Genomic DNA, 27,811 nt, shown 5'->3' with positions numbered 1-27,811 from the left:
TGAGCCACCTTTACTCTAAAAGACAAACTTCTATAATCTATCTGCTTGCTTATTCCATGCTTCAGAGGCTTTTAAGTTCAATATACATATCCCAAAGCAAATTCGTTATCTTTCTAAGTCTGGGCCTCTTGATCCCTATCTCCACGAATGGTACCATTATCTGTTCAGTTCAGTGCTAACCAGAGGTTGAGAAATCATTCCTCCTACATTGTCCATCACCTGGGCGTCCAGTCCCTCACCAAGCGAAGTGTATTGTACCTCTGCGTAGATCTATCAAGCCCTCTGGCTTCTTTCCATCCATACTGGCACTATCATTCTTTTTTTTTTTTCCTGGGCTGTTCACTTCCACTCAGCATACGTTCCTGCCACCATTCCCATCCACAGCATACTCTCAGCCTACTCTCCAGTCACCCCCACATTTTTTTTTTAATTTAGATTTCTGGTATTTTTCCATACTCCTACCTTCTTCCATGGGGCATTTGAACTTTTTTTTTTTTGAGACGGAGTCTTGCACTGTTGCCCAGGCGCCCAGGCTGGAGTGCAGTGGCAGGATCTCGGCTCACTGCAAGCTCCACCTCCCGGGTTCACGCCTCACCCTGAGTAGCTGGGACTACAGGCGCCCGCCACCACGCCTGGCTAATTTTTTGTATTTTTTGGTAGAGACGGGGTTTCACCGTGTTAGCCAGGATAGTCTCGATCTCCTGACCTTGTGATCCTCCCGCCTCAGCCTCCCAAAGTGCTGGGATTACAGGCGTGAGCCACCACGCCCGGCTCTGAACATTCTTTTCCCTCTGCCCACTGCCTGGGTGGTTCTTCACTCTTCCCCACGCTGGCAAACACCATCTTCATATCTCAGCTCGTTTGTGACTTCCCTTACTAGGCTAAATCCCTTTGAGATCTCAATTCCTGTTCATTCACTTACTGATTTATTTGTTTTTTCTTTTTGAGATGGAGTCTCGCTCTGTTGCCCAGGCTAGAATGCAGTGGCACGATTTTGGCTCACTGCAACCTCCGCCTCCTGGGTTCAGGCAGTTCTCCTGCCTCAGTCTCCCAGGTAGCTGGGATTACAGGAGCCTGCCATGGTGCCCGGCTAAGTTTTGCATTTTTAGTAGAGATGGGGTTTTACCACGTTGGCCAGGCTGGTCTTGAACTCCTGACTTCAAGCAATCCACCTGCTTCAGCCTCTTGAAGTGCTGAGATTATAGGCGCGAGCCACTGTGCACAACCTCATTCACTTATTAGATGCATGACTTGAGGCAAGATACTAAACTCTGTTTCTTTTCTGTAAAATGAGGGCAGTGATATCTATTGCATAAGGTTAGTAGGAGGATGGAGTGAGTTATTAAATTTAAACTGCTTAGCACACTGATACATAGAAAATGCTCAGTATTTTTGTTACCTATTAATAATTACAGATACAGTTTTATGTTTGTTGTTTGAGTAATCAGTTTATTTTAAAATTTTTTAAATTAGTATTATGTTTGTTTGTTTGTTTGTTTTGAGACAGAGTCTTGCTCTGTTGCCCAGGCTGGAGTGCAGTGGTACATTCTTGGCTCACTGCAACCTCTGTCTCCCAGGTTCAAGTGATTCTCCTGTCTTAGCCTCCCTAGTAGCTGGGATTACGGGTGCCCACCACCACACTCTGCTAATTTTTGTGTTTTCAGTAGAGACAGGGTTTCACCGTGTAGGCCAGGCTGGTCTCGAACTCCTGGCCTCAAGAGATCTGGCCACCTTGGCCTCCCAGTATGCTGGGATCACAGGCTTGAGCCTGGCCTAATCAGTTAACTTTCTGTAAATTCCATGAGGCCTGCAATCATGTCTATGTTGTTTTACTCTGCGTCGTATCCCCAATACCTGGAGAAGTGCTGGCAAGTTTTAGGTGCTGAATAAATGCTTGCTAGTTACATGAATGAATGAGGCAGTGGGAAGAAAGGGACAGGTGAATGGGGAAGAAAGGCAGCTTGGGGGAAAAACAGAAATGGGAGGAACTGTTGTTGGACTCAAGTGAATATTTAAATTAGGAATGTGTGAATGCTGAAACCTGGGAAGTGATTTTAAATTGTAGCCTTCATTTATTTTATAGCTACTGCCTTGTGTCTTTAAGACAAATTAAGAATGTTTCTAGGCAGGGCGCAGTGGCTCACGCCTGTAATCCCAGCATTTTGGGAGGCCGAGGCGGGCAGATCACCTGAGATCGGGAGTTTGAGACCAGCCTGACCAACATGGAGAAACTCTGTCTCTATTAAAAATACAAAATTAGGCAGGTGTGGTGGCACATGACTGTAATCCCAGCTACTTGGGAGGCTGAGGCAGGAGAATCTCTTGAATCCAGGAGGTAGAGGTTGCGGTGAGCTGAGATCGCGCCATTGCACTCCAGTAACAAGAGCAAAACTCCCATCTCAAAAGAAAGAAAAAAAAAGAATGGTTCTTCACTTTTAAAAAGACTGATCATGGGCCAGGCGCAGTGGCTTACGCCTGTAATCCCAGCACTTTAGGAGGCCAAGGCAGGTGGATCACTGGAGGTTAGGAGTTCGAGACCAGCCTGGCCAACGTGGAGAAACCCTCATCTACTAAAAATACAAAAATTAGCTGGGTGTGGTGGTGTGTGCCTGTAATCCCTGTTACGTGGGAGCCTGAGGCAAAATAATCACTTGAACCCACGAGGCGGTGAGCTGAGATTGCACCGCTGCATTCCAGACTGGGCGACAGAGTCTCAACAAAAATAAAGAATGATCATGGAGATATTTAAATAATTTGATAAGTTCTTTTTTATTTTTTATTATTTTTTAGAGATGGGGTCTCACTCTGTTGCCCATGCTAGTCTGAAACTCCTGGGCTTAAGCGATCCTCCCACCTTAGTTTACCAAAGTGCTGGGATTACAGGTGTGAGCCACTGCACCCGGCCACATTAGTTTTTGTATTCAAAATTTTATAAACCTATTTCCAGTGTAGGTGAATGATTTTGTTCATCAATGAAAAATGAAAGTTTCACATGTGTTTGTGGTGATGGAGTGAGTTGGAGAACCTTTGTTGACTTTTATTATCAGCTAAAGCAAGTACCATTTTCGTTCAAAAGACACAGGCCACAAAGGGTACGAACATACCACACAAATAGTGGAGGCATTTGGGCAAGAGCCACATGATAAAATAAGAGATGATGCATGGAACGCTTGTGGTAAACAGAATACATAGCATTTGTATGTTAATTAATTATATTATAGAATGAAAGGGGAAGGGAAGTAATGTTTTTGACTATTTCTAACATGACAGATGCTTTAATAGCCAGTACTTAAGTAACCCTATAAGATAGCTATTTTTTATATTCCCACAGAGGAAGGAAGTACAGAGAGGTTAAATAATGTGTCCATGGGGTGAAGATTTGAACACATGTGCCTTTTTTATTTTATTTTATTTTTTTTGAGATGGAGTTTCGCTCTGTCGCCCAGGCTGGAGTGCAGTGGTGCAGTCTCGGCTCTCTGCAAGCTCCACCTCCCAGGTTCACTCCATTCTCCTGCCTCAGCCTCCCGAGTAGCTGGGACTATAGGCGCCCGCCACCTCACCTGGCTAGTTTTTTGTATTTTTTAGTGGAGACGGGGTTTCACCGTGTTAGCCAGGATGGTCTCGATCTCCTGACCTCGTGATCTGCCCGTCTCAGCCTCCCAAAGTGCTGGGATTACAGGCTTGAGCCACCGCGCCTGGCCTTTTTTTTTTTAAACAGGGTCTCACTCTGTTGCCCAGGCTAGAGTGCCGAGGCGCGATCTCGGCTCGTGGCAACCTCCACCTCCTGGGTTCAAGCGATTCTTTTGCCTCAGCCTCCCAATTACAGACGTGTGCCACCACGCCCAGCTAATTTTTGTGTTTTTAGTAGAGACAAGGTTTCATCATGTTGGTCAGGCTGGTCTTGAACTCCTGGCTTCAAGTGATCTGCCCACCTCGGCCTCCCCAAGTCCTGGGATTACAGACTTGAGCCATTGCACCTGGCCGTAATTTTTTTTTTAAATGACAGTCTCGTTTTTTGTCTCTCAGGCTGGAGTGCAGTGGCACGATCATAGCTCACTGCAACCTCCAACTCCTGGGCTCAAGTGGTCCTCCCACCCCAACCTCTCGAGTAGCTGGGACTACAGGTGCATGCCACCGTGCCCAGCTAATTTTTTTTTTTTTAATTTTGTGTAGAGATGGGGTTTCACCATCTTGCCTAAGCTGGTCTCGAACTCTTGGCCTCCAAACAGTTCTCCTGCCTGGCCTCCCAAGTCTTTGGGATTATAGGCATGAGCCACTGTGCCTGGCCTTGTCCCTTAAAACGAGTTATCCATTTGTAAACAGCTGATTTCTTTGGAGCATTGTCCCCATATACTTTTCTTTCATAAAGCATTGGTGATTTCATCCTTCTTCCACCCAAGCTTCACCTTGAATTTGGTGTTCACTGTTGCTTCCATTTTAGCAGAATTCATGTTGCTCTGATAGGCCTCTTTTCAAATTGATGTCTTATTCTTCTTAGTTCCTCACACTAGATGTTGTTCAGACATGTTATAACAAGTTATTATGACTTTATTTCAGTGCAAAAAATTTTTGAAATGCATGGATAGTTTTTTCATAATGCACATTTTTCATATACTTTTTCAATTCCTCTCATATATGCATGTGGTTTTAAAATCAAACGGAACAGAAAAGTGTGTGTGGCCGGGCGTGGTGGCTCACATGTGTTAATGTCAGCACTTGGGAAGGCTAAGGCAGGAGGATCCCTTGAGGCCAAGAAGGAGTTTGATACCAGGCTGGGCAACATAGCAAGATCCTGTCTCTATTTCATTTATAAAGAAGAAAGAAAGAGGTGTTTAATGTAATTACTGACCTTCTGCCCTACTTTGTCCACTTCTATCCCCCAGAAATAACTGCTTTTTAGAAAAATCACTGTCATTGACATTTCACTTACATATAATAAATTGCACCTTTTTTTTTTTTTTAGGCAGAGTCTCCTGTTGCCCAGGCTGGAGTATAGTGGTGCGATGTCAGCTCATTGCAACCTCTCCTTCCCAGATTCAAGCAATTCTCATGCCTCAGCCTCCTTAATACCTGGGGTCACAGGTGCACGCCACCTCGCCCGGCTAATTTTTGTACTTTTAGTAGAGACAGGGTTTTGCTATGTTGGCCAGGCTGGTCTCGACCTTCTGACCTCACATGATCTGCCCGCCTTGGCCTCCCGAAGTGCTGGGATTACAGGCATGAGCCACCACGCCCAGCCAGATCGCACCTATTTTAAGTGTACAGCTTGATGAACTTTGACAAATGTACACACCCCTGTAACCACATTGCCCCCGTGGAGATACAGAATAGTTCCATCAGTGCACCCCGCCTCCTGCTCCTTCCCCACCTCCGTCCTCACCCGAGGCAACCAGTGTTCTGGTTTCTCTCTGTAGGTTAGTTTTGACTTTCCTAAGACTTCATATAAATGGAATCAAATAATATCTACCCTTTTGTGTCTGGCTTCTTTCAGCAATATTTTTGTGTTTTTCCAGAGGTAAGGTCTCTGTCACCCAGGCTGGAGTATAGTGACACAGTCATGGCTCACTCCAGCCTTGACCTCCTGAACTCAAGAGATCCTCGCACCTCAGCCTCCTGAGTAGCTGGGACTACAGGTGCATGCCACCACTCTTGGCTAATTAAAAAAAAAAAAATTTTTTTTTTTTTTTGAGACGCAGTCTTGCTCTGTTGCCAGTCTGGAGTGCAGTGGCATGACCTCAGCTCACTGCAACCTCTGCCTCCTGGGTTCAAGCAATTCTCCTGCCTCAGCCTCCCAAGTAGCTATGCCTGGCGAATTTTTGTCTTTTTAGTAGAGACGGGGTTTCACCATATTGGTCAGGATGGTCTCGATCTCTTGACCTCGTGATCCACCCACCTCGGCCTCCCAGAGTGCTGGGATTACAGGCGTGAGCCACCGCACCCGGCCTAAAAATGTTTTTTGTAGAGATGGGGTCTTGGTGTGTTGTCCAGGATGATCTTGAACTCCTGGGCTCAAGTGATCCTCCCACCTTGGCCTCCCAAAGTGTTGGGATTACAGGCATAAGCCACCACTCTGGACCAAAATGTTTTTTGAGATTTATCCATGTTAATTCAGTAATTTGCACTTTTGTATTGCTCAGTAGTATTCCATTGAGTGACTATAACAAAATTTGTTTATTATTGTACGTTTGGGTTATTTTCATCTTTTGACTTAAATGAAGATGCTATGACCATTTAAGTACAAATCTTTTTGTGGAAATACGTTTTCATTTCTCTGGGATAAATATCTAGGCACGTCATTGCTGGGTCATAGGTAACTGAATGTTTAAAAGAAATAGCCAGACTTTTCCAGTGTGATTATGAGAATTCTAGTTGCTCCATGTCCTTGCCAGTCACCAGTCTTTGATCTTGGATATTCTAGTGAAAGTATAAAGGTATCTCACTGTGGTTTTAATTTGTATTTCTCTGGTGACTAATGAGCATCTTTTCATGACCTTACTGGCCATTTGTGTATGTTCACAAAAGAAGTGTCTGTTCACCTCTTTTGTTCACCTAAAAATTGGGTTTTGTACTTATTAAAGAGTTGTAAGAATTCTTTATTCTTGATAGGTCTTTTGTTAAATATAAGTATTACATATATTTTCTCCCAATCTGTGACTTGCTTTTTCTTTTTTGAAATTTTCTTTTTTTGAAGTGCGCTTTTAAATTTTGATGAAGTCCACGTTATCAGGTTGTGGTTTTTTGTCAGTTTTTGTTTTGTTTTTTGCAGACTTGTATTTGTGTGTCCTAAGAAATCTTTGCTAGGCCGGGCACGGTGGCTCACGCCTGTAATCCCAGCACTTTGAGAGGCCGAGGCGGGCGGATCACCTGAGGTCGGGAGTTCGAGACCAGCCTGGCCAACATGGAGAACTCTTGTCTCTACTAAAAATACAGAATTAGCGGGGCGTGGTGGTGGGTGCCTGTAATCCCAGCTACTCGGGAGGCTGAGTCAGGAGAATGGCTTGAACCCAGGAGGCGGAAGTTGCGGTGAGCCAGGATCGCGCCATTGCACTTCAGCCTGGGCAACAAGAGGGAAACTCAGTCTCAAAAAAAAAAAAAAAGAAAAAGAAATCTTTGCCTATCCCACCCAAGGTCACAAATCTTTTGTACTGTATTTTCTTCCAGAAGTTTTATAGTTTTAGCCTTGCCTTATGGTCTGTGATGCATTTCAAGTTTACTATTTTATCTATGATATATAGATCTTTTTCTTAATATAGATACTCAGTTGTTCCAGCCCTGTTTATTGAAAAGACTATCCTGTTACATTGAGTGACTTAGTCACTTTAGATAAAATCAATGGAATGTATATGTGTATATCTCTATTTCTGGAATGTCTGTTCTGCAATTGATTTCTATGTTGGCTTATGTCAATAGCACATTGTCATAAAAATTGCAGATTTATAGTAAATCTTGAAATTGGGCATTGTAAATTCTCCAGCTTCATTTCTTTCTTTTCTTTTCTTTTTTTTTTTTTGAGGCGGAGTCTCACTCTGTCACCCAGGCTGGAGTGCAGTGGCGCAATCTCAGCTCACTGCAACCTCCACCTCTCGGGTTCAAGCAGTTCTCCTACTTCAGCTTCCTGAATAGCTGGGATTACAGGCGCCTGCCACCACACCCAGCTAATTTTGGTATTTTTGTTAGAGATGGGGTTTCACTATGCTGGCCAGGCTAGTCTCGAACTCCCAACCTCATGTGATCCGCCTACCTTGGCCTCCCAAAATGCTGGGACTACAGGCCTGAGCCACTGTGCCTGGCCTTGAGCTTCATTTATTATTTTTATTTTTATTTTATTTTTTTGAGGCAGGATCTCACTCAGTCACCCAGGTTGGAGTGCAGTGACATACATGATCATAGTTTACTGCAGCTTTATCTCCCTGGCTCAAGTGATCCTCCCACCTCACCCTCCAAGTAGCTGGGACCACTACGCCCAGCTAATTTTTTTTTTTTTTTTTGAGAGAGGGCTTTACTCTGTCACTCAGGCTAGAGTACAGTGGTGCCATCTCACCTTACTGTAGCCTCTGCTTCCCAGATGCAAGCAATCCTCCTGCCTCAGCCTCTCGAGTAGCTGGGACTGTGGGCGTGTGCCACCACACCCAGCTACTTTTTGTATTTTTTGTAGAAACGGGGTTTCGCCATGTTGGCCAGGCTGGTCTCAAACTCCTGACCTCGTGATCCGCCCACCTTGGCCTCCCACAGTGCTGGGATTACAGGTGTGAGCCACCGCGCCCGGCCCTACCTGGCTAACTTTTTATAGAGATGGGTCTCCTTATGTTGCCTAGGCTGGTCTCGAACTCCTGGGCTCAAGTGATCCTCCTGCTTCCGTCTCCGAAAGTGCTGAGATTATAAGCATGAGCCTTGTTGGTAGTTTTCAGTGTGCAGTTCTTACATATGTGCTGTTAAATATATCCCTAAATAATTTACTTTTGAGGCCCAGCGTGGTGGCTCATGCCTGTAATCCCGGCATTTTGGGAGGCTGAGGTGGGCAGATCACCAGAGGTCAGGAGTTCGAGACCAGCCTGACCAACATGGTGAAACCCTATCTCTACAAAAATACAAAAATTAGCTGAGTGTGGTGGTGCACACCTGTAACCCCAGCTACTCGGGAGGCTGCAGCAGGAGAACTGCTTGAACCCAGGTGTTAGAGGTTGCAGTGAGCTGAGATTGTGCCACTGGACTCTAGCAAGACAGAGCGAGACTATCTCAAAAAATAATTTTTTTTTGATGGTGTCTAAGTGGCATTTTTGAAAATTTCATTCTTCAGTTTTTATTGCTAGTATATTGAAATACGCGTGATTTTTCCACACCTGCCTTGTGTCCTGCAAACTTGCTAAATCAACTTACTAGTTTTTATAGATACCTTAGGATTTTCTATGTAAAGGATCATGTTGTCTACAAATAAAGGAGGTTTTATTTGTTCCTTTTTAATATTTTTATTTTTTATTTGGAGAGGGAGCCTCACTCTGTCGCCCAGGCTGGAGTGCAGTGGCGCGATCTCAGCTCCCTCCAACCTCTGCCTCCTGAATTCAAGCGATTCTCCTGTCTCAGCCTCCCCAGCAGCTGGGATTACAGGCATGCACCATCACGCTCAGCTAATTTTTTAATTTTTGGAAGAATCAGTGTTTCACCATGTTGGCCAGGCTGGTCTCGAGCTCTTGACCTCAAGAGATCTGCCCGCTTTGGCCTCCCAAAGTGCTGGGATTACAAGCATGAGCCACCGCGCCCGGCCAGTTCCTTTTTAATCTTTCTGCCCTTTTTTCCCTTGCCTTATTGCGTTAGTTAGAACCTCTAATACCACATTGAATAAAGATGTTAAGAGGTATATCCTTGCCTTATTCCCGATCTTAGTAGCCTGTTATTGTCTTTTACTGTTAAGTGTGATGGTAACCATAGGTTTTTTTTGTAGATGTCAGCTATCAGTTTAAGCATTACTTCTATGCCTAGTTTGCTAAGACTTTATAATGAATAAGTGTTGCCTTTTCTGTATCTGTTCAGTTGATAATGATTTTTCTCTATTCTGTGAATGTGACAAATTACATTGATTTTTCAGTTGTTAAATAAACCTTGCCTTCCTTGAATAAATCACACTTGGAGGCCGGGTGCGGTGGCTCAAGCCTGTAATCCCAGCACTTTGGGAGGCCGAGACGGGCGGATCACGAGGTCAGGAGATCGAGACCATCCTGGCTAACACGGTGAAACCCCGTCTCTACTAAAAAATACAAAAAACTAGCCGGGCGAGGTGGTGGGCGCCTATAGTCCCAGCTCCTTGGGAGGCTGAGGCAGGAGAATGGCGTAAACCCGGGAGGCGGAGCTTGCAGTGAGCTGAGATCCGGCCACTGCACCCCAGCCTGGGCGACAGAGCGAGACACCGTCTCAAAAAAAAAAAAAAAAAAATCACACTTGGTCATGACATATTATCCATTTTATATAGTACTGGATTTGATTTGCTATTATTTTGTTGAAGATTTTTTTTTTTTTTAGACAGAGTCTCGCTATGTTGCCTAGGCTGGTCTTTAAGTCTTGGGTTCAAAACAGACCTCCCACCTCGGCCTCCCAAAGTGCTAGGATTATAGGCGTGAACCACTGCATGGGGTGGTCTTTGTTTTTTTTTCCTGTCGTAGTAAACCTAACATCATAAAATGACTTGGAAAGAAAGTCTTGTCTTTTCTATTTTCTGAAATAATTTATGCAAGTTTTTGTTTGTTTGTTCTTAAATGTTAGAATTCACCAGTAAAGCCATCTGGACCTAGAGTGTTCTCTTTTGGAATATTTAGAACTATAAATTCAATTTCTTTAATAGATACAGAGCTACATAGATTTTCTTTTGTATCAGTTTTGATAATTTGTATTTTTCGAGAGGTTTATCCAGTTTATCTTGGTTGTTTTATAAAGTTGTTCCTAACATTCCCTTATTATCTCTTTAATATATATAGAATTTATTTATCTAATTCCCTGTTAATGAGTACTAGAGGGAAATGACTGTGCCGTTATGAATAATGAATACATACGTGATACCGGTGTTAGAGATGTACTGTGTTTCCTTGTTGTAAAACACGTGTCTCCCTCTTACCATTTTATGGTTTGTCCAGAGTGATAAACTAGACGTTTCAGCTGACAGGCTCTGAATAGGCTACAATCTTATCTGTATATTCCAAATACGAACCATAAAAACATGTCATTTTCTTCTTGCTTTGAGTGCATATCTCACACAAACCTGTTTTTACTCCCTCAGGCCATCATGCAGCAGGGGGAGACGTCCATGAAGCCCATCCTCCAAGTCATCGTAAGTACCTGTGTGTGTTCCTTGTCAACTTCATTAGAGTCAGCTCATTATAAATTACATCCAATGAAGGACAGACAGATTTGTCCACTTTCGGAAATTCCCCGCCTTGTCACAAAAAATAGGCCAGTCTATCTTGTACCCCTGAAAGGAGCCAGGCTTTTTGAAAATATTACTGCGTGAGCTGCCAAGTTCTACTGTCTTTGGAGGTTCCGATTGAAGGCTTTGCCTCTCTTCCTCCTCACCGTTGATAGGTGACTGTGGTGCACCTTGCCTTTCTGCCCTTGGGTTTGTCTCGTTCACATCAGCCTTTTACATGACTTCCAGAAATACATCTAATATGAACTTGTCTCCTTAACATTCTTCAGTTAACATCATTTATTTAAGGGGTTCTCGAACTTCAGTGGGAGTTTCGAAAAATAGAAGCAGAATGCGGGCTCACGCCTGCCGGTTTTCAGTCAGCCAGTCTGATGGGTCTCTGCTGCAGCGCAGTAGCTGTGGATCAGTGTGGCCTCTGTGTGCAGATTTCACTTCCTTTGGAAACCTGCCTCTGCTGTCTCTCAGGTGGGGATAAAGGTCTCGGCTCTGCCACCTGATCATGGGCACATGTCACTTAGGTCTCTGTGCCTCCATCTCCCCGTCTCCACCCCAGTTGTTAGCCCCTTCAGGACAAGGATACTTTTTGTTCATTTTGTATTTTTAGCACATTTGCTACACAGCACCTTGTGTATATTGGGTGCCTCATTATTTATTTATTTATTTATTTTGGTAATTGATTTTCAGCCAGATTTGAGTCAGGAGTGAGAATTCAAGAGTACAGGCAGCTCGTTTTATTTCCCTCTCTATTGTGTTTAATAATGTTAGTGGAGAGGTTAGTGGGAAAATCATCAAATCCAATTTTCTTTTACTTGGATTTAGATGTCAAGAGAATGGGCAAACAGTTCAGTTTGTGTTGAACTAATGGCAAACTCACTCTCCTGCCACTTCGGTTTACTTATCCCTGGGGACGGGGCAGACAACCTGGCTAATAAATCAAGTTTTCTATCCTAGAACATCCGTCCCATTACTACGGGGAATAGTCCGCCGCGTTATCGACTGCTTATGAGTGATGGATTGAACACTCTGTCCTGTGAGTATGGCGTATCCATCTAGAAATGTGTGAGTATTTAAATAATAGAAGCACACCCAGCCCTTTGGTTGCCATAATTTGGGGGCATTCATGAAGTCCATACTTGCTTGGCTGTGTACTTCATTCAGACAGAATTACAGCTGTCAGCATTCTAACGATAGACTACAGGTAGTGGAAAGCTGCCACTTGGCTTAATTAATTTTCTCTAACTGGTGTTCTGTGTTTTCTCTGATTAATTTCCCTAAGGATGATATTGACATTAGTGAGCGTGATGGGTTAGCTGCCCTATACTTTCCTGTTTTGGGGTTTTATTTCTGTGTCAGAAGCTATAGAGGGGAGAAAGGAGAGAATTTTTAAATGATTTTGACCACATTAGCAAATTCACACATTTAAGAGGAGCAGCAAATGTTTAACAGCAAAATATACAGTTTTTCACTGTGTAGAGTCTGACTAGTTTTCATTTCAGGAACATATTTAAGGCATTTTTCTTTTTTTTTCTTTTTTTCCTTTTTTTCTTTTTTTTTTTTTTTGAGACGGAGTCTCGCTCTGTTGCCCAGGCTGGAGTGCAGTGGCATGATCTCCACTCACTGCTAGCTCCGACTCCTGGGTTCACACCGTTCTCCTGCCTCAGCCTCCCGAGTAGCGCCTGCCACTGTGCCCGGCTAATTTTTGAATTTTTTTAGTAGAGACAGGGTTTCATCGTGTTCGCCAGGATGGTCTCGATATCCTGACCTGGTAATCCGCCCGTCTCGGCCTCCCAAAGTGCTGTCATTACAGGCGTGAGCCACCACGCCCTGCCTAAGGCATTTTTCTTTGCTAGCACAGGTATGAGTAGCTTTCAGGTTCTTAAGACTGCAGGATTTTGGAGGCTAAAGAAATCTCTGTGCTTTTCAGCTTTCATGCTGGCAACACAGTTGAACCCCCTTGTGGAGCAAGAACGACTGTCCAGCAACTGTGTTTGCCAGATTCACCGATTTATCGTGAACACTCTGAGAGACGGAAGGTATGTGGTGTGGTTTTTTCCTGTCTTACTGTATTGTAGAATGGGAACAAGTTTAAGAGCAAAAAAGGCAATAGTGAGTTTTCAGCTAAGAATTTAACAGCTGTTCAGTTAAGAACTCAGGTAGCTAACACATGGCACCCAAGGAAGAGAAACATGGAAACAAGTCAGAAATTTCAGAGCAGAAGATTAAAGTGGAATGCAGAAATCTTGTTATGTCTAATTTCTTCAGAAGCAGCGCTTTTAGGATTTCGCCCAAAAGTATCTTATCTTTTTTGTTTGTTTTTGGTAGAAATGGGGTTTTGCCATGTTGCCCAGGCTGGTCTTGAACTCCTGAACTTAGGCAATCTGCCCACCTCAGCCTCCCAAAGTGCTGGGATTACAGGTGCGAGCCACCTCGCTCGGCCTCAAAAGTATATTTTAATGAAAAGAGGTCCCTTATTTTACAGCAGAAAACAATAATTATTTTGTAATGCTGCTTTTGTGTGTGTGTGTGTGTGTGTGTGTGTGTGTGTGTGTGTGTGCAATCTTGGATCTCTTATATTAAATGCTGTATTTAGCCAATATAGAATATGTTGAACCACGTGTGGTGGCTCATGCCTGTAATCCCAGCACTTTGGGGGGCTAAGGTGGGAGTGTTGCTTGAGGTCAGGAGTTTGAGACCAGCCTGGGTGACATAGCCAGACCCTGTCTCTACAAAAAAAAAAAAAGTTACCTAAATTAGCGAGGTGTGGTGGCACATGCTACAGTCCTAGCTACATGGGAGGCTGAAGTGGGAGGATTCCCTAACCCCAGGAGTTTGAGACGGCAGTGAGCGGTGATTGCACCACTATACTCCAGCCTGGGCAACAGAGCAAGAGACTATCTCTAAAAAAAAAAAATTTTTGAAAAAGGAATATGTTTTACATCGACAAGTTGCTGCATGCTGGAGATACAATGATGAACAGAATTGTTATTCTCATTGCCAAAAAATGACTTATTTTAGGCAAGGTGCAGTGGCTCACACCTGTCGTCCCAACACTTTGGGAGACCAGGTAGGGAGGATCACTTGACCCCAGGAGTTTGTGACCAGCCCAGACAATATGGTGAGACCTTGTCTCTATGAAAAAAAATAAAAGTTAGCCGGGCGTAGTGGCAGGTGCCTGTGGTCCCAGCTACTCGGAAGGCTGAGGAGAGAGAATGGCCTGAACCCTGAGAGGTGAAGGCTGTGGTTAGCTGAGATCGTGCCACTGCATTCCAGGCTGGGCAGTAGAGTAAGATCCTGTCTCCAAAAAAGTCCAAAACAACAACCACCACCACCACCAAAATAAAAAACAATCAACAATACTAAAAGGTTTAAGTAATTAGTTTTTAAAAATTGGGTTACACTGGTTTTAGGACTCCTAATTTTCTCCAGCTGTTCTTTTTTCCTGCCTCTTTAGGTTGGTTGGATTTCGCTCAATAACTTTTTTCTGGACGGGCTCTTTAATGCCATATTCCCCATTATCAGCCTGTTGGCCTTTCTACTGGATGACAACTTGCCTGGCTGTCTATTCTTAGGTTCTGTGACTTTACCCTCAGAATTTTGTCTTCTGGCATTGAGTGTTGATCTGGAGAAGTCTTAAGGGCAGCCTGGTTTGATTTCTTCCCTTGTAGAAAGCTTTGCTTTTTTTTTTCTTGAGGCCTCACTCTGGTTGCCCAGGCAGGAGTGCAGTGGCACCATCAGGGCTCATTGCAGCCTTGACCTCCCAGGTTCAGGTGATTCTCCCACCTCAACCTCCCAAGTAGCTGGGACTACAGGCACTCACCACCATGGCCAGCTAATAAGCTTTGCTTTTTCTACCTATATTCCTGAAGATTTTTTTTCTTTATATCTCAACTTCAGTACTTAACCAGGCTATGCCTCAATGTCAGTTGCACAGATTCTTTTTTTTTCTGGTATGTGATATGCTCGTTCAGTCTGCAGATTCAATTCTTTTCAAGCAAGTTTTTCTGTGTGTTATTCCTTAATGTTGTTTTCTATTTCATTTACTGAGTTCTAGTTTTTACATATGTTGTAGATAACTTTGACCTCCATATAGGTCTTTAGTTTAACCTTTTTTCTAATGGATGCATTGGCTTGCCTCAAGGTTTTCCAACATAATAGTACTGTTTTTAGTCTTCTCTTTTCTGCTCCTCCATCTTTATAAATTATGAGATGTATGATAGTATTGATTTTGTTCTGTTTTTTCTTAGCTGTTCAAGCTCCCTTTTCTTCTTCATCTCCTGTTTTAGCTCATCGTTTGGCTCTTCATTGGTCGAATGTGTACAGTCGTACTATTTTGCAGATCGCTTTGGAGGAGTGCTTGCTCCTTTTCTTGGCTCGCACTTTCTTCTAGAGTGGGTTCTTTAATTGTCTCTGCCTCCCTGTTCCTTTCACTCGGAAGCATTGTTGTGTGTTGTGTGGTTGCTTTGTGATCCCTTTTTATTTTGTTCATGCTTCACGTGGACAGTCCTGTCCCGACTTGGCATTTGCTCTGACATAGTCTAGGCGGGGTACACGTTGCCAGCCTTCTCACGTGGGACCTTTTGTCTTCCAGTCCAGGCCACCTTGGGTGCTTGCTTGGTGCTTTCCAGCCACTCTAATGTCCTCCAGGGCGTGGTCGCGGGAGAGGGTGGAAGCGTTGCTGGGATGGGGTGCAGTCCTTGCTGGGAAACTCTTCACAGCTCACTCTCTCCAGTCACGGAGACAGCTCCGCTCCCCTGGGCTTTGCCTGACTGCACTGCCTCCGCTTGGAGGCTTGCCTCGTGTTCTTTCGTACCTCTGCCAAGAGGCTGTGTATGACTGGGTGTATTTACTCCATGCTTTTTTGGTGATCATCTAGGTTTATTCTAAACAGGACTTTAGCAGTTGTCCTTGTACTTTACGTGTTTATGCTTTTATTTCTGAATAACAGATTATTAGAATTTGTATTGTGGGGTCAAAGGACACCTATGGAGAGTGTATCCATTATACTCATAAATGTTATATAAGAGTATCTATTGACCGGGTGCGGGGGCTCACGCCTGTAATCCCAGCACTGTGGGAGGCTGAGGCGGGCAGATCGCAAGGTCATGAGATCGAGACCATCCTGGCCAACATGGTGAAACCCCATCTCTACTAAAAATACAGAAATTAACTGGGCGTGTGGCGGGCGCCTGTAATCCCAGCTACTCGGGAGGCTGAGGCAGGAGAATCGCTTGAACCCGGGAGGTGGAGGTTGCAGTGAGCCGAGATTGCCCCATTGCACTCCAGCCTGGGTGACAGAGCAAGACCCCATCTCAAAAAAAAAAAAAAAAGAACCTATTTCTGAATAGACAAATTCATAAAAACAAATTCAATGATTGGTTCTCAGGGATGGTAGAATGTGGAGTGACTGTCATTGTACACGTGGTTTCTTTTGGGGATGACGACAACGTTCTCAAGTTAGGGAGTGGTGATGCTTGCATAACTGCGGAATGCAAAACTCCTGGGATTATCCTCTCTGAAAGGGTGAATTCATTATGGTATGCGAGTGATATCTCAATAAACTTGTTATTTAAAAAGAAGTGTTTGGCATTAAATTTGTCAACATAACTGTGTATTAATAATATTTTAAAAAATAATTATCAACCAGGCACGGTGGCTCACGCCTGTAATCCCAGCACTTTGGGAGGCTGAGGCAGGCGGATCACCTGAGGTCAAGAGTTTGACACCAGCCTGGTCAACATGGTGAAACCCTGTCTCTACTAAAAATACAAAAATTAGCCGGGTGTGGTGGCAGGTGCCTGTAATCTCAGCTACTCGGGAGGCTGAGGCAGGAGAATCACTTGAACCTGAGAGGTGGAGGTTGCAGTGAGTTGAGATCGCCCCACTGCACTCCAGCCTGCGCGACAGAGCAAGACTGTGTCTCAAAAAAAAAAAAAAAAAAAAAAAAAAAGATTGCCTAATACTCAACTCTTGTTTCTTCCTTGCGATAAATCCTGCCTTAAGAAAATAATCCTAGACTGGGCTGGTGGCTCACGCCTGTAATCCCAGCACTTTAGGAGGCTGAGGCAGGTGGATGACCTGAGGTGGGGAGTTCGAGACCAGCCTGGCCAACATGGTGAAACCCCCGTCTCTACTAAAAATACAAAAATTAGCCAGGTGTGGTGGTAGATGCCTATAATCCCAGCTGCTCAGGAGGCTGAGGCAGGAAAATCGCTTGAACCTGGGAGGCAGAGGTTGCAGTGAGCTGAGATTGTGCCATTGCACTGCAGCCTGGGCGACAGAGTGAGATTCTCTCTCAAAGAATAATAATAATAATCCTCTTAGCTTGCTAATTTTCTTTCTGTTTTTATTTTTTAAAATCTTTTTTCTGGAAAATTTTAAACATCTACAAAAATAGACAATACACAGTAGTTTGATGAGTCCCCATATAGCCCTCATTCAGCTCCAAATTGTCACCTGTTGTCCACTTTTGCTTTATCTCCATCCTTGCAACGTCCAACTCTCCTCTGTAATTTCGAAGTAAATCTCAGACATCATATTATTTCATCCATAAATATTTTAGTATATATTTTTGAAAGATAAGACCTCTTAAAAAGACACTATCCCATTTCACACCTAAAATAACAAATACCCTGTCAGTGTTGCATTTCCAACTTGTGCGTGTGTGCGTGCGTGTACGTGTGTGCGTGTGCGCGTGTGCCTGCACAATCTATATGAATCAGAATCCAAAACAAGGTTCCCGTGACAGTAGATTGACGGTCTGTTAAGTCTCTCTGAATCTGTAGGCTCTGCCTCTACCTTTTTTCTCCTTTACTGTTTATTTGCTGAAGAAACCAGGTCATTGATCCTTCACCTCATGCAGTTTCCCCCAGTCTGGATTTGGCTGATTGCATCCCTGTAAAGTCGCTTAATGTGTCCTTGTCATCTGTATTCTCTGTAAGTTGATATTGGTGTCTTCTTTTAATATGCTGCTAGATTCATCTTGCTGATATTTTATTTAGGATTTGTGGGATATCGCAGGATGAAATTTGTTTTGGTTTTGTGTGTGTGTTTCGTCTTAGGTTTTAGTATTAGAGTCATACTGAATGATTCATAAACCTTCTATTTTTATATGTTCTGGAGTGATTTGTATAATTTTGGAAAGTAGTTAAATATCTGCCACTAAGTATCTATCAGATAGTTATTACAGGGAATCTAGATACCATTTTCAGGAACAGATAATTTCAAGCTTATCTTATTGAAACTCTGATGTGAAGCCTGATAAGGGTTTCAAACACACCGATTGATTGTATGTAAAAATCCAGAACCAGCAGTCAGACCATTTGAAGTGTAAAATGTGATGAAACCGGGTAGATTATTGCCTGAGTATTGCTCTAGGCCAGTTTCTTCATCTCCATGGCCACTAACCTCTTTCAGGCCTCTGTCATTTTGTCTCTTCTCTTGGGCTCCCTGCCTCCAATTGGGTTCCCATTAAATTCCTTCTTCGAGTTTCAGTTCTTTTTAAAATGCAGACATTGTGATGTGCTCATCAAGTATGTATTGAGCAACAACTGCGGGCCATTTGCTTCATTAAGCACTGGAGGGATACCTGTCTTTATTGACAGGACAGTCCAGTAGGCGAGAAAGAGAATAACAAAATAACCACTAATGAACATATAATTAAGATGGAGCAGAGTGTTCTGAAGGAAAGGAACTGTGGCTGTAGGAAAGACTAGAACAAAGCAACCTGATCTCAACTAGAGATTAAGGAAGCATCTCTTGAAGTGATGTTTGAGATGAGAGCTAAAAAACGAGTATTAGATGAGGCAAAATGACAAAGAACACACCACCACCATCTCAGCAGCACGGACAAAGGCCTTCTGGCAAGAGGGACTGTCGCAGATGGCAACACTGAAAGGAAACAGGAAGGGCAGAGGGCAAAAGGCAGAGGGCAAGGCAGCCCCATGGATGCACTGGAGGGGGTTTAGCAAGGCCCGGCCAGGCAAGCCATGGCACAAGTTTTTCTTTTTGGCCTAAGGTCATTGGGAAGTTATCACAAGGTTTCAATCAGAGTTAAAAATCAAAGAACTGTTAAGTTCTTAAAAATGGGTCATAATTACATTTTAAAAAATACTTGTTGTCATAATTGGGTTTCACTGAGAAAAAGTCATTGTTTAGATATGTGTTTCTGAAAACAGGTCATCTCTTTTTTTTTTTTTTTTTTTTTTGAGACGGAATCTCGCTCTGTCCCCCAGGCTGGAGTGCAGTGGCCGGATCTCAGCTCACTGCAAGTTCCGCCTCCCGGGTTCACGCCATTCTCCTGCCTCAGCCTCCCGAGTAGCTGGGACTACAGGCGCCCCCCACCTCGCCCGGCTAGTTTTTTTGTATTTTTTAGTAGAGACGGGGTTTCACCGTGTTAGCCAGGATGGTCTCAATCTCCTGACCTCGTGATCCGCCCGTCTCGGCCTCCCAAAGTGCTGGGATTACAGGCTTGAGCCACCGCGCCCGGCCAGGTCATCTCTTTTTATGCCATATATTCTCATGTTTAGTCATCTAAATTCTTACCGTGTCAGTTGCTCCTTGAAGATACAGTACGTAGCAAGAACACTGCATTTTAATTAAGGAACTAGACGGGAAATGAAAACCCTGCAATCTAGAAAAGGCTTGATCATGACGCAGTGAAAGATTAAGAGAAATATTTATGTAAACGGATGACAAAGGGAAAACAGTTTTATCAAAATGATCATCAGGGAAAGCGTTTTGAGTAGCTTATCATTTGAACGGAATTTATTTTTCTAACCTGTTTCTATTTGTCTGCTTTTGCAGGAGAGTAGTTATTTTGATGGAATTAGAAGTTTTGAAGTCCGCTGAAGCAGTTGGAGTAAAGATTGGCAATCCAGTGCCCTATAATGAAGGTAAAATGCTTTGGCGTAGGTTGTAACACTCAATTGAATACCTCTTTCTATAGTCGGAATTCTACCTGTTGGATTCAGTTTGACTTGCTAGTGTTAATAAAATGATAGTGATTCTGGGGTCTAGGAACCAGGTTATTCTGTCAGGCTTTTTCAGTTCTAAAGAAACGATGTATGAAGAAAGGGCACAATTAGAAAGCAGTGGACAAATGGGCTGGGTGCGCGGTGGCTCACACCTGTAATCCCAGCACTTTGGGAGGCCAAAGCAGGTGGGTCACTTGAGGTCAGGAGTTCGAGACCAGTCTGGCCAGCATGGCAAAACCCCATCTCTACTAAAAATACAAAAAGTAGCCAGGCATAGTGGCCCGCACCTGTAATCTCAGCTACTCAGGAGGCTGAGGCAGGGGAATTGCTTGAACCCAGGAGGCGGAGGTTTCAGTGAGCCGAGATCGTGCCACTGCGCTCTAGCCTGGGCGACAGAGCGAGACTGTGTCTAAAAAAAAAAAAGTAATGGACAAAGATTCAGTTATACTAGACTAAAAAAAAATCTAGGATATTATAGGGTATCTGTAATATTAATGAGAAACGTGTTTTCCTAAGATTTATCTTATGCACACTTTTGTTTTGTTTTTTGTTTTGTTTGTTTGTTTGTTTTTTGAGACGGAGTCTCGCTGTGTCGCCCAGGCTGGAGTGCAGTGGCCGGATCTCAGCTCACTGCAAGCTCCGCCTCCTGGGTTTATGCCATTCTCCTGCCTCAGCCTCCCGAGTAGCTGGGACTACAGGCGCCCACCTCGCCCGGCTAGTTTTTTGTATTTTTTAGTAGAGACGGGGTTTCACCATGTTAGCCAGGATGGTCTCGATCTCCTGACCTTGTGATCCGCCCGCCTTGGCCTCCCAAAGTGCTGGGATTACAGGCATGAGCCACCACGCCTGGCACACTTTTGTTTTTAAAAAGTGTGAAGCATGCAGTCTATACTCCTGTGATAGCACTCACCGCACTGATAGCTTTTAGAATTATCCCTGTTTACTGCTAAGCCGTGAGTAAACTATGTGAAGGTAGAGATCATGTTTGTTCTAGTGCCTAGCTTGAGGCTGGCCTTTAGTAAGTATTTGTTGAAACAAGTTGAATATATAACATTATTTTACTGTGATTATCTCTTGATGATGAAATTACTAATGATTTAATTTTCTCATCAAAATGTATAGAAAAGCACAATGAAATCAGAAAAAAAAGTCCATTTTTTCTTTGCGTCCTAAAAGAAGCTGAAAAAAAAAATCATTACTTTAGACAAGAGACGATTCTAGAGAAAGGCAAAAAAAATCTTCAAATCACTGGCCCTATTAAAGGAAAAGATTGTTTGCCCTTACACGAAGTCAAAAAATAAAGTAAAAGCCTCACTTTATACCAAAATAAATTTGAGATGTATCTTTTCAAGTTAGAAAATGAAACCATCAAAAATCAAAAAGAAGAGGCTGCACAAAGAATAATTCACAGTGAATATTTGTTTAAATTGAAATTTTAAAATTACGTATTAAAAATAGGAAAGCAGGCACGGTGCCTCACACCCGTAATCCCTGCACTTTAGGAGGCCGAAATGGAAGAATTGCTTTGAGTCCAGGAGGATGAGACCAGTCTGGGCAACACAGGAAGACCCCATACCTACAATAATTTTTAAAAAACTTAGCCAGGTGTGGTGGCTCACACCTGTAGTCTCAGCTACTTGGGAGGATGAGATGGGGAGATTGCTTGAGCCTGGGAGGTTGAGGCTGCAGTGAGCTGTGGTCGCACCGCTGCCCTCCAGCCTGGGGACACAGCAAGTGTCTGCTATACCCCACTGCAAAAAATTAAAAGTATGTCAACTTAAACTAGGATAAAATACTTGCAACTGATAGCATTGACAAAGGGTTACTATCTTTACTATTTATTGAATTTTTTGCATATTAAGGAGTAAAGTACTTCATTAGCAGCAGGCATTGGAGAAAAATAGATTGTTCACTATAGAAGGAAAACAGATGGCTGATACATTAGAAAACATCTTCAGCCTTGCTTGTTATCTTTGTCTTGTTCCTGATCTCAGGGAGAAAGCATTCAGACTTTCACCATGAAATATCATGTTAGCTGTAGGGTTTTTTTTTTTTTTTTGAGACGGAGTCTCGCTCTGTCGCCCAGGCTGGAGTGCAGTGGCCGGATCTCTGCTCACTGCAAGCTCCGCCTCCCGGGTTCACGTCATTCTCCTGCCTCAGCCTGCCGAGTAGCTGGGACTACAGGCGCCCGGCACCTCGTCCGGCTAGTTTTTTGTATTTTTTTTTAGTAGAGACGGGGTTTCACCGTGTTAGCCCGGATGGTCTCGATCGCCTGACCTCGTGATCCGCCTGTCTCGGCCTCCCAAAGTGCTGGGATTACAGGCTTGAGCCACTGCACCCGGCCTTATTTATTTATTTTTGAGATGGTGACTCACTCTTTCACCCAGGCTGGAGTGCGGTAACTTGATCTTGGCTCACTGCAATCTCCACCTCCCAGGTTCAAGCGATTCTCCTGCCTCAGCCTCCCAAGTAGCTAGGACTACTGGTGCCCACCACCATGCCAGCTAATTATTATATTTTCAGTAAAGACAGGGTTTCACCATATTGGCCAGGCTGGTCTCGAACTTCTGACCTCAGGTGATCCACCCACCTCGGTCTCCCAAGGTGCTGGGATTACAGGTGTGACCCACCGTGCCCAGCCTTGAGTCTTATTTTATGTACAGATTATGGTCTCTTTTGGTAAATTCTGTGTGTACTTGAAAAGAAGATGTATTCTGTTGTTGGGCAGTCTTATAAATGTCAATTAAGTTGAGTTGTAAATTGTGTTATTCAGTTTTTCTATATCCTTACTGTTTTTCTGTTTACTTGTTCTGTCAGTTACTGAGAGGGACATTGAAATCTCTAACTGTAATAATTATAAGTTTCTCTCTCTCTCCTTGCAGTTCTATTAGTTTTTGCTTCATGTATTTCGAAGCTCTATTATTAAATATCTATATAATTTAGAATTCTTGTGTCCACTTGAAGAGTTGACTCTTATCATTATGAAATGACTTTATCCCAAAGTTCTGTGCTTTGAAGTCTGCTTTGATATTAGCATAGCCACTTTGGCATTTTTTTTTTTTTTTTTTCCTCGTAGAGACAACATCTTGCTCTGTTGCCCAGGCTGGAGTACAGTGGTACATTCACGGCCCAGTGCAGCCTCAACGCCCTGGGCTCAAGCAATCCTCCCACCTCCGCCTCCTAAGTAGCTGGGACTACAGGCATGTGCCAACAGGCCCAGCTAATTTTATTTAATTTTTGTTTTTATTTATTTATTTATTTTTGAGACAAAGTCTCACTCTTTTGCCAGGCTGGAGTGCAGTGGCGCGATCTCAGCTCACTGCAACCTCTGCCTCCCAGGTTCAAGTGATTGTCCTGCTTCAGCCTCCTGAGTAGCTGGGGCTACAGGCATGCACCGCCACGCTCAGCTAATTTTTGTATTTTTAGTAGAGATGGGGTTTCACCATGTTGGCCAGGATGGTCTCTATCTCTTGACCTCATGATCCACCCACCTCAGTCTCCCAAAGTGCTGGGATTACAGGTGTGAGCCACTGCGCCCGGCCTAATTTTATTTTTTGTGGACATGGAGTCCTGCCATGTTGCAGGACTGGTCTTGAATTCCTGACCTCCAGCAATCCTCCTGCCTCAGCCTCCCAAGTAGCTGGGACTGCAGGCTACATTGGTAGTCTGGGAGGTGACGTACTGGGCCTGCCTGGACTGGGACTACAGTGCCACCATGCCCAACTCATTACTTTTATTTTTATTTGTAGGGACGGGGTCTAACTTTGTTGCCCAGGCTGGTCTCAAACTGCTGGCCTCAGTCCTCCCGCCATAGCCTCTCGAAAGGCTGAATTACACGCCTAAGCTACCTTGCCTGGCCATTGTGTATACTTTCTGTTGCTAGCCAGTCAAATTCACTCATCGTTTCTCAGACAATGCCTCATCTGCTGTCAATCCCATTGAGTGTATTTTTCTTCTCAAATAGTGTAATTTTCATCCCTAGAAGCTCGATTTTGGGTCTTTTAAAATCTCTTCTCCATCTCTGCTTAATTTTGGGGACATACAGAGCACAAAGACGATATTTGTCTTAAGGTCCTTGTCTGCGGATTCTGATGTCTGTGTAAGGTCCGGGTTTGTTTCCATCAGTTGATCCCGGCCTCTCCCATCACGGATCCTATTTTCCGGCTTCTTTTCATGCCTGGCCCTCGGACTGAATGCCTCGGACGAGTGATGTTGGGATTCGGACCTTGTTGGGTGCTGCAAACTTTTGTAATCCTCTAATGATTCTTGAGCTTTTTCCAGGGATACAGTTAACTTGGAGACAGTTTGATCTTTTGGTGTGTTGCTTTTAAGATTTATTAGGTGGAATCAGAGAGCTGCATTTAGTCTAGGCGTAGTTATTCCCAATACTGAATCAAGACCTGACAGGCTGTTCTACTTCATGCTCCATGAATATGAATTTTTCCCGTCTGACTGGTAGAAACAAGTACGATTTCAAGCTTGCTATAGACACAGGCATGGCTCCCTCTGGCCTTCTCAGATGGTTCTCACCCTGGCCTCAGATAGTGTCCACACACACAAGGGCCAACCAGTACTCTGCTGACTACCCAGGAAACCTGCCACCCATCTCTGGAGTTCTCTGTGTACAGCCCTCTCTTCTCTGCTCCTCTGTCCGGCCAGCTAGACGGTGATCTCCCCAGACTCTTGGCCCCCATCTCTGCACCTCGGGTTCTGGCAGGCCCCCTAAGCCCTCGAGGCACTGAGCTGGTGCAGACTCACTCACTGTCTTTCCCATGCACAGCAGTCGCTGCCCTTCATTGCTTAGTGTCTCGTGTCTTGAAAACCGTGTGTTTCAGATATTTTCTCCTTTTTTGGTGGGGGGAGGGGGTTATTTTAGGTATTAGGGTAAACCTGGTCTCTGTTGCTCCATCATGTCCCGTACATAGTTTTGAAAGTTGAATATTTTTGCAAGGTGTGTCCTTAAAAACAAAACAGCATTCTCCTGGCTCACTTTTCTTTGGCCTCTGACTCCTGTCTGGAGACAGTGTGTTTCAGATCTACAGCTGTTTCATCTCTCTTTGTCTCCATATTTCTTTCTTTTTTCTTTTTTTTTGAGACGGAGTCTCGCTCTGTCGCCCGGGCTGGAGTGCAGTGGCCAGATCTCAGCTCACTGCAAGCTCCGCCTCCCGGGTTCACGCCGTTCTCCTGCCTCAGCCTCCCGAGTAGCTGGGACTACAGGCGCCTGCCACCTCGCCCGGCTAGTTTTTTGTATTTTTTTTTTTTAGTAGAGACAGGGTTTCACCATGTTAGCCAGGGTGGTCTCGATCTCCTGACCTTGTGATCCGCCCATCGCGGCCTCCCAAAGTGCTGGGATTACAGGCTTGAGCCACCGCGCCCGGCCTGTCTCCATATTTCTAAGTAACACATTTGTGCTGCTCTTTGTTAATTCTTTCAGTTGAAGCATTTGTTTATTAACTTCACACTACGGGAGATTAGAATGTGGCGCTCTCCCTCTCCCTCTCCCTCTCCCTCTCCCTCTCCCTCTCCCTCTCCCTCTCCCTCTCCCTCTCCCTCACCCTCTCCCCCCGCCCCCACTCTTTTTTTCTTTTTCTTTTTCTTTTTTTGAGACGGAGTCTCGTTCTGTTGCCCGTGCTGGAGTGCAGTGGCCGGATCTCAGCTCACTGCAAGCTCCGCCCCCCGGGTTTATGCCATTCTCCTGCCTCAGCCTCCCGAGTAGCTGGGACTACAGGCGCCCGCCACCTCGCCCGGCTAGTTTTTTTTTGTATTTTTTAGTAGAGACGGGGTTTCACCGTGTTAGCCAGGATGGTCTCGATCTCCTGACCTCGTGATCCGCCCGCCTCGGCCTCCCAAAGTGCTGGGATTACAGGCTTGAGCCACCGCGCCCGACCTCTTTTTTTCTTTTTTAAGTCTTGCTCTGTCACCCAGGCTGGAGTCCAGTGGCGTGATCTCAGCTCACTGCAACCTCCGCCTTGTGGACTCAAGCAATCCTCCTTGCCTCAGCCTCCTCAGTAGCTGGGATTACAGGTGTGCACCACCGCTCCGCTCCCTGCTAATTTTTGTTTGTTTGTTTGTAGCGATGGAGTCTCGCTGTGTTGCGAGACTCAAACTCCTGGTCTCAAACTCCTGGGCTCAAGCAATCCGCCCACTTCAGCCTCCCAAAGTGCCAGGATTACAGGTGTGAGCCACCGTGCCCAGCTTAGCGTGTAGCTCTCTTATACTTCCCTTGTCCCTGCTGTCCACATGGAAGAAGTAGTTGTTAATATCAGATTAGATCAAAATTAATTAATTAATTAATTTATTTATTTATTTATTTGAGATAGAGTCTTGCTTTGTTGTCCAGGCTGGAGTGCAGTGGCATGATCTGGGCTCACTGCAACCTCTGCCTCCCAGGTTCAAGTGATTCTCCTGCCTCAGGCTCCCAAGTAGCTGGGATTACAGGTGCCCGCCACCATGCCCGGCTAATTTTTGTATTTTTAGTAGAGATGAGGTTTCACCATGTTGGCCAGGCTAGTCTCGAACTCCTGACCTCAGGTGATCTACCCGCCTTGGCCTCCCAAAGTGCTAGGGTTACAGGCATGAGCCACTGCGCCCGGTCAAAATTTATGTATTTACTTATTTGGAGACAGGGTCTTGCTTTGTCATCCAGGCTGGAGTGCAGTGGCTCAAACACGGTTCACTGTAGCCTCGACCTCCCAGGCTCAAGCAATCTTCCCACCTCAACTTTCCCAGTAGCTGGGAGTGTGAACTACCACACCCAACTAATTTATTTTATTTTATTTTATTATTTTTTTTTTTTTGAGACGGAGTCTCACCCTGTCACCTAAACTGGAGTGCAATGGCACTATCTTGGCTCGCTGCAGCCTCCACCTCCTGACTTCAAGTGATTCTCCCACCTCAGCCTCCTGAGTAGGTAGGGTTACAGGTGCCCACTACCACACCTGGCTAATTTTTTGTATTTTTAGTAGAGACGGCGTTTCACCGTGTTGGCCAGGCTGGTCTCGAACTCCTGACCTCACGTGAGCCACCACGCCCAGCCCCAACTAATTTTCATATTTTTTGTAGAGACAGTTTTGTCATGTTGCCCAGGCTGATCTTGAGCTCCTGAGCTCAGGTAATCCGCCCGCCTGTCTCCCAGTGTGCTGGGATTACCAACGTGAGCCCCTGCATGGGGCCAACATCAAAATTTAAATGGCCGGTTAGATTTTAGTTTTTCTGTGAAACATATCTTGCTTTGTTAAAAATTTAAAGTTTTCAAAACATACCTGTAGAAGGCATCAAATGGTTGTTATGTTTTCAGATTGATGTTTTGAGTAAGCAGAACAACGTCATTTTACTGTTTTACTAATCAGCCAATTTTTGAACTAAATCTGAGGTCACTAAGAGATGATGGTCAGTCATGAATATTTGGAAAAACATTTGTGATATAATTTATAGAAAAGACATGTTCAGAGTGTATCGAATAATTTTAATAACATATCACTCATTAAATACATATATTAACTAACTATAACTGTGACACTGAAAATATAAAATTGACTTTAAGCTGATCTGCATCAAGAAGCTGGAAGATGGTCGTGTGGCTTGTCTGAAATCTTCTAGTGTCTTTATCTCCTCTTTCCCAAGTGATTTCTCAGTAGGAAGCTATGTTTGAACTCAGAGAAGGAGCCGTTTCTTAAAAATTAAAACTGTCTCTTTGCTGCTCCCAATAGACGGAGGTGCTTAGCTGGTTCCCACTGAAGCACACTAATTCACCGTCTTGATTTAAACTTACCAATATATGCGGGGCACAGTGGCCCATGCCTGTAATCCCAGCACTTTGGGAGGCTGAGGCGGGCAAATCACCTGAGGTCGGGAGTTCAAGAACAGCCTGACCAACATGGAGAAACTCCCTCTGTACTGAAATACAAAGTTAGCCGGGCATGATGGC

The 27,811-nt window shown here is 44.3% G+C and overlaps 1 protein-coding gene across 3 annotated transcripts in view; it reads left to right on the top strand.

Annotated features, from left to right (window-relative positions):
- Positions 1-27,811, top strand: part of RPA1 (replication protein A1) — a 72,768-nt gene that overhangs the window by 1,166 nt on the left and 43,791 nt on the right. For all 3 annotated transcript variants that reach the window (XM_030922631.1, XM_030922632.1, XM_030922630.1), the window contains exons 2-5: positions 10,766-10,816; positions 11,864-11,942; positions 12,837-12,945; positions 19,715-19,803. In XM_030922631.1, coding sequence (XP_030778491.1) covers positions 10,766-10,816; positions 11,864-11,942; positions 12,837-12,945; positions 19,715-19,803 — 328 coding nt within the window. The remainder of the gene's footprint in view (positions 1-10,765; positions 10,817-11,863; positions 11,943-12,836; positions 12,946-19,714; positions 19,804-27,811) is intronic.

This window comes from Rhinopithecus roxellana, chromosome 19 (assembly GCF_007565055.1).
Source record: "Rhinopithecus roxellana isolate Shanxi Qingling chromosome 19, ASM756505v1, whole genome shotgun sequence".
Taxonomy (NCBI): Eukaryota; Metazoa; Chordata; class Mammalia; order Primates; family Cercopithecidae; genus Rhinopithecus; species Rhinopithecus roxellana.
Note: the sequence above shows the minus strand (reverse complement) of the source record. Positions and strands in the feature narration are given on the sequence as shown.